General features: G+C 37.7%; 1 protein-coding gene across 10 annotated transcripts in view; it reads left to right on the plus strand.

Annotated features, from left to right (window-relative positions):
- The window catches only part of LOC106936810 (NACHT, LRR and PYD domains-containing protein 3-like), a 68946-nt gene that overhangs the window by 49446 nt on the left and 8026 nt on the right, over window positions 1-11474 (plus strand). For 6 of the 10 annotated variants that reach the window (XM_015018022.1, XM_015018024.1, XM_015018027.1 and 3 more), the window contains 2 exons: window positions 795-968; window positions 1652-1825. The exons of 1 other annotated variant lie outside the window; for it this stretch is intronic. In XM_015018022.1, the coding sequence (XP_014873508.1) occupies window positions 795-968; window positions 1652-1825 (348 nt within the window). Of the gene's footprint in view, window positions 1-12; window positions 99-794; window positions 969-1651; window positions 1826-11474 lie in introns of all 10 variants that reach the window. 3 more of the 10 variants (XM_015018032.1, XM_015018031.1, XM_015018026.1) reach the window with 3 other exon arrangements.

An 11474-nucleotide genomic window follows, 5' to 3' on the forward strand; every position in this document is an offset into this window, starting at 1 on the left:
ATCTTTAGAGAGGAGAGAGGGCTGTACCAGGACAAGGTGTTCTGCTTCGTCCATCTGAGTGTTCAGGAGTTTCTGGCTGCTCTTCATGTTCATCTGACATTCATTAAGTCTGGAGTCAATCTAATGGAAGAACCACAAACATCCTCAAAAAGGTATTCTTTTTTTCAAATGCCAAAACTAAAATCGCTCCATCATAAAGCTGTTGACCGGACCTTACAGAGTCCAAATGGACACCTGGACTTGTTCCTCCGTTTCCTCCTGGGACTTTCACTGCAGACCAATCAGAGACTCCTACAAGGTTTGCTGACACAGACAGGAAGTAGCTCACAGACCAATCACGAAACAGTTCAATACATCAAGGAGAATATCAGTGAGAATGAGTCTGCAGAGAAAAGCATCAATCTGTTCCACTGTCTGAATGAACTGAATGATCGTTCTCTAGTGGAGGAGATCCAACAGTCTCTGAGTTCAGGAAGTCTCTCCACAGATAAACTGTCTCCTGCTCAGTGGTCAGCTCTGGGTTTCATCTTAGTGTCATCAGGAGAAAATCTGGATGTGTTTGATCTGAAAAAATATTCTGCTTCAGAGGATGTTTTTCTGAAGCTGCTGCCAGTGGTTAAAGCCTCCAACAAAGCTCTGTAAATACTTTTCTTTTATACCATAATTTATACATTTGTATCTTTTGGATGTCAAGCAAATCAAATATGCTTGGTCAAGTATTTATTCTGTATTATATTTGCTGTTGATAGAACTGATTATGTATGTTAATTATATATTTATTATTGACCCTTTAGGTTGAGTGGATGTAACCTCTCAGAGAAAAGCTGTCAAGCTTTGTCCTCAGCCCTCAGGTCCCAGTCCACTACTGTTACAACACTGGACTTGAGTAATAACAATCTGAAGGATTCTGGAGTGCAGCTTCTGTTACATGGACTGGAGAGTTCAAATCACAGCCTGAAGACCCTTAGGTAATGATCATGGAAAAGAATTTTCCTTTCAAGCCAAATTCTGGTTTTTATATCTATCTCAAATCACATCCAATGGAATAAAATAATGAAGACGACACAGTTTACAATACAAACTAGTTCAATTCTAGACATGAGGAAACAGTCTACACCAAATTCAGTTTAAGGAAAATAGCATACCTTCAATTTAGTAATGCATCACATCCACCTAAAATTATGTACTCCATTTCAAATCAATGAGAATAATATAATAACATTCAGTTGATCATAAAAAGTCAGAATGGTAAATATTCTGTAAGTCAGAAAAAGTGGCTGTTTGGAGTTGTAAACTCTGCAGAGTCTCTCATCCAGAGCAAATTAAGGGGACCAAAAGGAGTTCCTACTGCTATTTACTTGATTGACTCAGTGAGTCACTTCATCCTCAATGTCAGGGAGAGACTGCTGCAGAGTCATTGACTCGATGGAATCAACTAGGTTTCCTTAGATGGAAAAATTGTATGTGTTTGATCAATTGAACTTGGCTGCACTACAAGACTTAAATGTGCCTATATAACTACATTGATCAGATTATTTCTTTGCAAAGTGTCTTTAGAGGATATTTATTTGAAACTGAGGATATGCAGTACAAATAACTGAAGAGAATTGATTTAAAATAAATTAGTAAACATTTTTATGCTCTACTTCAGACTGAGTTGCTGCAACCTGTCAGAGAGAAGCTGTGAAGCTCTGTCCTCAGCTCTCAGCTCCCAGTCCTCCAGTCTCAGAGAACTGGACCTGAGTAACAACGACCTGCAGGATTCAGGAGTGAAGCTTCTCTCTGCTGGACTGGAGAGTCCAAACTGCAAACTAGAAATTCTCAGGTAAGCTACAGATTTTTTTAATTCTCTTTCTAAATGCACCAGACATGGGAAAGTGGTTAGCAACTTGGTCCAAACTTTTGTACAGGACTCGTGTTGAAAATGTCCCCAAAAGAAAAAAGCTGTGTTGTACTGACAAGGATCAGATTTTGGAGCATCTCGTTAAGTAATTGGTTTTCCAGTATCAGTGGAGCTGGTTGAATTCTTTAAATTCCTCTGGATAGAAATGAATAATTGACTCCTTCTCCCTGCATGTGGCCCTCATTTCTGAAAAGGTTTATCAACGTCTCCACCTGCTGAGAAAACTAGGAGTGTTTGATTCATAAAAATGCATTGACATTGGTTTATAAGACATTTATTAAATTAATTCTCATATTTTAACATCTCCTAATACAGTTTGATTACAATGAAACACAAAACAAAAAATTTCTCCCAACAAAATTACTGGTTCAATTCAACACTTACTGCTGAGCCGCACAATGCCTGTGTGGTCAGGAAACCTACCTGGATCACAGAGTACCATTCACTATGCCTTCATAGTGTTTCCAGCTTCTTCCTTCTAGCAGGTGCTATAAAGTAACTCCTGTCAGGAAAATTATTTCTAAAAATAATTTGTCTCCTATAAAATGACCCTACTAAACAAGCTACATTTCCTTTATTGGGTTCTGTTATACAAGAACTTTTATACTTTTATCTTTTTTTATTTTTGCTGAGTTTCTTTGATAATTATTGTTTGTTTGAAAACAAACATAGTAACATGAATCCATGTGCATAAACATATTACACTCACTTTACAAAACTGTAGGGCCTGAATGCATCCATGTTTATAGAATGTGTTTATTATCAAGAAGAAATATTTCAAGATTTTCTGATTTATTAATCAGTTGCAATTGTTTCTTAGTTTTTATTATTTGGAAAAACTATTTTGTAGAAATTTGATTCAACCTGAGTCATTTTTGAAAAAAGCTATGAATTTTCTTTGCTTTTAGCTTGTCGGGCTGTTTAATCACAGACGAAGGCTGTTCTCATCTGGCCTTTGCTCTGGCCATGAACCATTCTCATCTGAAAGAGTTGGACCTGAGCTACAATTGTCCTGGAGAGTTGGGAGTGAAACAGCTGTCGTTCGGACTGAATGATTCACAATGGAGACTAACCACTCTAAGGTATGGAGACACCTGATACAGAGAGTTTAGTAGAAGAGAAAAAATAAAAACAAGCTCTGTTTTATCTTTTTCTCTTTCTTTTCCTGGATATAAATATTTTTTGTGACGCATAAGTTTCCACATGTGACCTGCCACAAGTGATAAAATCATAAATGATTATCTGAAACATTGTCACAAAAACAGAACAAATTTGAAAGTGGGCAAACTATTTTTTTACACCACTGAATTACTTGTGGAAAAGAGCTATGTTCATTTTAAGGTCCCACCTGGACATTTACTGTTTTAAACCAACATCTGTCCACCGCCTCTACAACTGGAGGGATGAGCATCACTCTGTGAGTCTGTCTGACTGGCTCTCAGAGACCAGCAGCAGTTGCTTTTGGCTCAAGACTGAATGATGACTTGGTGGTTCCTCCTTTTGGATTTTGAACCAAGCAACTGTCTTAGGAAAATCTATCTTTTCGGTACTTTTAAATTATTTTTATTAATTGATTTCTAAAGTGTTCATTTTATCTTCTGTAGTTCTTAGTAGTTAAGTATCAAATAAAGTATTTTTTTATTTTTATCTTGCCATAAAATGTCTGTGCTTGCTGCTGAAAGAGACTGATGGTCTGACCCTTGACCTTTGCCTTTTCAGAGCGGACCCTGCCGGTGTCCAGTGGTTGACACCAGGTCTGAAGAAGTGTAAGTGTGTTTTTCATTTTATGAATAACAACAAAGCAGCTTACATGCAACAATTTTCAACTTGTTTCACTTTTCATGTGTCATAAATGTGTTAATTATCAGTAACGGGGTTGTCTTTTTTCTCTTCATCAGATTCTTGTCAACTCACAGTCGACTTAAACACAGTGAACAGAGAGCTCAGATTGTCTGACAACAACAAGAAGGTGACACGTGTGAAGGACCGTCAGTCTTATCCTGATCATCCAGATAGATTTGATGTCCCTCAGCTGCTTTGTCAAACTGGTCTGACTGGTCGTTGTTACTGGGAGGTTGAGGTGAGAGGAGAAGTGGATATATCTGTGAGCTACAGAGGAATTAGAATTAGAGGATACAGTGATGCTTGTTGGTTTGGACGGAATCATCAGTCCTGGAGTTTGTTCTGCTCTGATAAAGGTTATTCTGTCTGGCATAATGCCAAAAAAACACCCATCCTCTTCTCCTCTTCCTCCTCCCCCTTCTCCACCTTCTATGTCTCCAACAGAGTAGCAGTGTATGTGGACTGTCCTGCTGGGATTTTGTCTTTTTATAGAGTCTCATCTGACACACTGATCCACATCCACACCTTCAACACCACATTCACTGAACCTCTTTATGCTGGATTCAGAATCTTTCCTGATTCCTCAGTCTTTCTATGTTAAGGTTAAAGAGTCTCTGAGAAAACAGACACATGGAAATTAGAATTGTTCTTATTTGTTCTGTTTCTGTCTATTACACACCAAATATTGTCTGCATCAGTGGTTGGGACTCTTTCAACATAACTTTACCAAGAGGATTCAGTTGCACAATATATTTATTAAAAATGATTGATCCTGTTTTATTACACAGAAATTAATCTTGGACACTTAAGACTTTCTCACTCATACACATATTTTGAAAATATTTCTGATTATAACATGTATTTTAATATATAACAGCATAATTAAAGTAGTGCAAAGATGTTTAATATTCTACATAGTAATATTGGAACAATATTGGAACAATGGGGGGATTTCCACTCAATCTGCCTCTTATTGTGTCCTTGGGAAAGTTACTTCACCCACCTTGGCTGCTGCCTTTGCTCAGAAAGGCTGATGACACAAAATCTCTGGGACTCAGTGAGTCTGTAGCTGTGGCTATAATCCACAGTCACAGACTGTGGATTATAGCCACAGTCTATAATTATAGTCACAGTCTGTAATTATAGTCACAGTCTGTAATTATAGACACTAAGACTGATGATTGCCTTCATCAGAGTGTGAATGTGTTCTTGAATGTCAAAGACTATGTTCAATCCTATTCAAGTCTGGTTTTGATTCTAAAGATACTTATCACTTTGTATCCCTGTAAAATGTCTAAAGAATTTCATTGATATGTATTGACCTGCAAAAACAAAGTAAGACAGATTAGTACAGTTAACTGGAGAAATAAAGTGGAAAAAAGGGAGAAAACACCCATTTTTGATGTATCCGTATTAGAGAACAGACCTATTGAATAAAAAAAATAAATGTTGCAGTCCTGTTTGTTGTTTAAATGTATTATTAGCTTTTTCCATTGTTGTTTATATGATTTCAAGATGTTTCCCTTTCTATTATTATTATTTTAATATCTACCATTCAGCTGTGATGAAAGTGCAGAAATATACTTATACAGACTGTAACCTTTGAAATGTTCAATAAAAATGAGCTAATATCAATAAATAAAGCTAATCAGTTTATGTTGAAAAAATATAATTCACTTTTCACTTTTTTTCTAAATTTCTGGGGAAAATAATTTGAACAATCTGTAATTCTACAGAAAATTGACCATATTATTGTAGACTGAGTTTCTTAAAACTCTCTAAAGAGAAGAACTTTGAGGTTTTTTAACCCAACTGAACACACCTCATATTAACAGCAGATTTCTTATATTGAGCTTAATGTGGGGATCAGAGATTATCGGCAGTCTTTTGAGCATTGTTTTATGAGACAGCATTTACCTCACATGGTCAACATTTTAATCCTTTAAAGTAGTAATAATACAGGATTCAGATCAAAAAGCTGCCCTATAATTTAACAGACGTTCCTCCAGGTTTTACTGTTCTTATCCACTCAGTACACCACTGAGGGTACTCAGTCATTACAGATCAGTATTACCTAATTTCTACCACCTCACAAGTTGATCTTCTCAGTCCCGCCACTCTAAATAATTATAGATTATTTGTAATTCTTAGAGTTCTGATATAATGTTTTAAATGTGTGTTTTGTTCTTTTGCTTTGTTCTTGTGAGTGATGTTGTTTTATGTGGACTGTGGAGACTACTGCAGGTAAATTGTGCCTCAGGAATAATAAAGTATTTGAATTCAATTCAAGTCTGTTCAGCTATGCTTCTCTCCTAAATGAAACAACTAAACTAACTGCTGTTACTGTAAACTTTCTACTATCGCTTCGACCTAGAAAAATTACTCTTGGTTAAGAACTCCTGGATCTTTTGCACTTCTGCTCCCATAGTGCTGAGCCTGGCAGCACTAATCAGACACACAGCACCTTCCTGATGAAGAGGAGTTGTCCTTTTTATAGCCACATCATGCTCAGTATGCTCATTCAGGAGAATGGATTGTTGCAGAGTTGGTGACTTGATACATCCTCACGGGTTTCCATGCTGGAAGGTTTTTGTACATGGCTCTGTGGCTTCTAAATAGTTTATATTTAACCTCTGCAGATTCCTTAGTGTCCTGTATCCAGTATCCAAAGATTTTGAAAAAAATAACATCTCCTAGGTAACCCTAAGCACATGTCATAAACATAAATGGTCATTAATTAAAAGGTGTGCCCTTTATTTAATATGTTTTGTAAAGAGTAACTGGTGAATGTCTTAGGTAAAATGTAGTCAGTTGTTTGAAATACAGATTGGTGAGAAAAAAACACTGCTTAAGCTGCTTCCCCCTGTGGTGAAAGACTTTGGGTAAGTCAGATGAGCTTATTGTTGGTTGATGGCCTCACCCAAGGTTAATTACAGAAATGTTTATGGGTGTATACTGAGTGGTGAGACTGGTTAGAAGAGTTGGAGTTGGCAGTAGAGGAAATAAATGATTAGAGAGTCAAATTGAGAATTATGTCTCCTCTGTTGGCAAGTTCAGTCAGGGTCTGTTCAACTGGTTTTCTGTCTAGGATACAAACAGCTTTGGCTTGTAGAAAGGATCAGGGGATGTGAGATTTTGTTTAGGGCAAGCTTTAAAACCTGTCAATACTGGACAAAATAAAATAAATCCATCCATCCATCCATTTTCTTCTGCTTATCCGGGGTCGGGTCGCGGGGGCAGCAGCTTCAGAAGGGAGGCCCAGACTTCCCTCTCCTCAGCCACTTCTTCCAACTCCTCCAGGAACCCCAAGGCGTTCCCAGGCCAGCTGAGAGACATCGTCCCTCCAGCGTGTCCTGGGTCTTCCCCTCCTCCCGGTATGAAATACCCATTATGGGATAAAAAAACATTTCATATCTAGGTTCACCAAAAGGGAACCTAGATATTACCTTTTGTTGATATCTAGGTTAACTTATGTCAAGTCAAGTTTATTTATATAGCATATTTTAACAAGGCAGTTCAAAGTGCTTTACACCATAGGACATAATACAGTAACAAGTTATGAAACATCAAGAAACATTGCATTTTGTCAAATGCCATCATCAAAATCATCAAGCAAATATACATCAAATATACAGATCAATTTTCCAGTTATTGTCAATCAAATGCAACTCTAATCAGGTGAGTTTTTAATCTTTATTCAAGGTTAAAACTTAAATAAAAGTTAAAAACTTAACCTTAACATCAGGTCAGTGTGATGACCTGAAAAACAGAAGGCATTTGGAGAAACTCTTGCTGTTCCCATTGAAAAAGCTGCTTTGGAACCTTGAACTGACCATACATAACTAGCTAAGACAAAGGTGGGGAGGTGTTTTAATTCTTTTTTTTTATATTTGGAATCACTTTAAATTTAAATATTGAGGCAAGGGGCACAAGATGGTTGTGCTCGATATCTGGTGACAGCCTTATAGTACGAAGATGCTATTGTCCCTCAGGCTGGAGTTTTCAATGTACGATCATATCTAATAAATTAGTCTGAAATTATCTCAAAACAAACTAACCACATGATTTGCTCTCTGTAGTGTTACTTCCATAAATTGGTTTAGTTTCTGTTAAATGACTAACAACCTTTAATAACACTGTTATTGTGTAGTGATGTTTATTACATTTTTCTCATTTCAAACATATAATGGTCATTTGTATTATTGCTATAACTATATTAAGTGGAAGAGGTTATGTTTTATTTTTAACTTATCTGTAGTACCTGGTTTTATTTATGAAAACGACATGGGTTTACTACACTGACATCAAACAGTTGACGTTTGTACCACCTGAGGGAGACAAATCCCCACTAATAAAAAATCCAGTTGGTTCCCACTTAAAGCTGATTATCAGTTCAGCTTCCAGAACAGAACATGGATCAGCAAAATAATGAAATAAAATTTTAGTTGTGTTCACACTGGGAGTCATGTGAGAAGCTCATATCTTCAGACATCATCACGTGATTTTTTTTCTTTGACTCACCAGTCAGACCAGTCAGACCAGTCAGAACGTGTATTGTTCACTGAGGCGAGAAGCAACCAGCAGCTCTAATCACCTCATCATAAACCATTTTATGTCAAATTTTCATCATTGTTCTTAATATTTACTCAAATTCACAATGACATTTTATTTTCCATGTGTTTTTGGTGCTCAGAAAAACTCCAGGATGTCTATTTTTCATTTTGATATTAACTGACCTGACCTGCTACCCCTCCTACGTGTCCCGCCTCCATTCCAGGTGCAGCTCCAATTCATTTCAGGAACCAGTTAAACTCTGTCACAGTCGGCTGGGTCCACACTTCAACTTGTTGAACCATATGAACAAACTGTAAGTTTGCTTTGTTTTATAATTGAACTTTGCCTTAACTATCTGTCCAGTTTGTTTCTGCTCTCTGATGTCTGGAAAACCTCTGGTTTCTGCTCAAATCTTAATAACTTCCTTCCTTTACTTTATGTTTGTTCCTGAACAATTTCTTCATTTCTTCATTTGTCAGATGTTCAATTTGATTTAGCTTCAGTTTATCTTATGGTGAAAGTACAATAAAAAATTATCTTTTCTTCATTCAACTCCTCCCAGCAGCTGAGATCTAAAGTATGTCTCAGTTTGTATTTTCTGATTTAAAATTCTCTGAAAACTAGCCAGTAAAAATAAGTCTGATGTTCTGTACCACAATGATCCTCTGCTGTTTCATCTATCAGCTGAAATGGTTTCAAATGTTGAACTGAGTCAATGTGATGGATTGAAGCTTCCAGAGTGAATCAGTGAATGTAAATGTAGCTCCGTGTCTCCATCTAGTGGACTGATGGTAGAAGTGCAGCAGCTGATGCAGCTTCCTCTGCCTCTCTGCTGTCTGACTGCATCCAACTGACACTGACATGAAGCAGAGAAGAGCCAATCAGAGGAGGAGCAGCTGGTCTTTTTCCAGCTCTAATGATGTAAAGGATGATCAGAGCTGATGAATGATGTGTGTTTCCTCTGCAGGTGAAGCCAGAAAGTGTGTGTGAGCTGAAGTGAATTCAGCAGCATGGATCAGTGTGAGGACAGAGAGGAGGGAGTCCCTCCCTCTAAAACCACTCTGTGTGGGGAAGATGGGAGCCAGAGCAAAGGTCAGAGGTGAGGTCACCATCTCTAAGTGTCCACAGCCCTTTTCACACAGCGTTCACTACATCAGGCCCAATCAGACGTGGTGCTGAAGCTGCTGCTGCTCCTCTTTGCTGCTTCATCCAGACTGAACAGAGCAGCTCAGCCTGGTATCAGTGTTTCTTCCAGACAGCAAGTCAGTGATGCAGAAGCAGCTGAGTGACAGCAGCCTGTTGGTCAGAGCTCTGGGCTCCAGCAGGACACAGATGGACAGAATCACCAGCTTCCAACATATTTCCAGTTTTTTTCCACCAGACCTATACCATATAACTAAGGATGTAAAGGATGATCAGAGCTGATGATCCTCTTTGATCATCAGCTCTGATTTGATTGACTCACTGTGTGAATCTGTCAACTCATGACCATATGAATTTAGTATGTGAACACAACTGTGAATTTTAAATAGATACTGTTGTTCCTGACTATTGAAATGTAACAAAGTGAGTCTACATTGGTTAAATTGTGTAGTGCATCATTCCTGCATAATTGTGGAACATTCTGTATTTGCAAACAGAATAGCAAATTTTATTTTATCCCATTTCTCTGTTTAACAAGAACTTACATCAGCTTAACAGCAACACTAGCAAATTATGTTTTAGCAGTTTTAATCAAAGCTTCTTAAAATGATAAGCCCTGTCCACTACAAAAGTTTTCTGTTCTTTTTTTTTTTAGGATGGAGAAAGTCACACTTAAAAATGAGCATGAACCCAGGGACCTGTCCTTCAAAAGCCATGATTCAAAGGATATATGGTTTGAATTTAAATCAGATCAACCTCCACCACCAGAGAGGTGAGCTGTATCTAACTGCTGCAACTATGAACACTGAGTCAGCCTGAAATGTTTTTATTCCAACCAGGTGGAAAGAACAGATGTTGTTGGAGGCGTCCTGGATGCTTCTATATTATGTTTAACAGATCTGGTCTTGTTGATTTTGGGCCTCATTGATTAGTCACCATCATTAAACACTTGTCTCTTGTTAAAGTGAAATATTTGGCTTGGACTTATCTAACTCTGATTGGGTCACTGTTGTAGAATATGTAGAGGAATGTTTATTTCAACTGATATGGAAACAACAATAAAATTATGATATAAATTAGATTTCATTCAGTAGTTTACTTTCATTGTGGTTTTACTTTTTGATATATATAAACAACATGTGTAATCTTTCAGCACTACAGAATGTCATCTGATTCAGTCAGCCAAAATATATCCATTCAGGGACGTTTATTATTTGTTTGTGAGTGAAATGTGTGTCTGGGTGGCTAGATACTATGTGAGCAAAATTTTCATGGTTTATCCACAGAATGAGCCAGAAGAGATCAGAGATTCCCAGTGGTCCATCTGGCCAACAGCATCAAACACAGCTGGACTCCATATTTATGGTCTGTACAACAACGTTTCCATGGGATCTTTTCACAGTCATCTCCATGCTGCACATACTGACCAGAGGGCTGTCAGTCTGTGCAATATTTGGCTGCATGATTTTAGCCTGATATATTCATTTATTATTGTGTTCCAGTTACTGAAGGACAACATTGTCACTTTTGTGACGAAAGAGCTGAAGAAGATCCAGAAGGTTTTGAGTCCAGATGAACCAGAATGGTCAGAGAGTCAGATAAATGATGAGGAGGAGTTGGAAGGTGAGGATGAAGAGCAGAGGAGGAGCAGCAGAGAGGCAGTGATGAAGATCACACTAAACTTCCTGAGGAGGATGAAGCAGGAGGAGCTGGTTGAGCAACTCCAGAGAAGTAAGAGAATCTCTGAGATTTAACCTTATAATTCAATCAAATATTCAATCAAGTATTGATGTCTGTGGAATAAGATATTAAATAAACCATCAATAACTGTTTATTTGTCTGTGTAATTGTCTTTTCACTCAGAACATCTTGCTGCAGTTGGTCAACATGAACTTAAATCTGGTCTGAAGAAGAAGTTCCAGTCTGTGTTTGAGGGAATCGCTACAGCAGGAAGTCCAACCCCTCTGAACCAGATCTACACAGAGCTCTACATCACAGAGGGAGGGACTGGAGAGGTCAATGATGAACATGA

Source organism: Poecilia latipinna, unplaced genomic scaffold (assembly GCF_001443285.1).
Source record: "Poecilia latipinna isolate Pla-1442-1.1 unplaced genomic scaffold, P_latipinna-1.0 Scaffold2219, whole genome shotgun sequence".
NCBI lineage: Eukaryota > Metazoa > Chordata > Actinopteri > Cyprinodontiformes > Poeciliidae > Poecilia > Poecilia latipinna.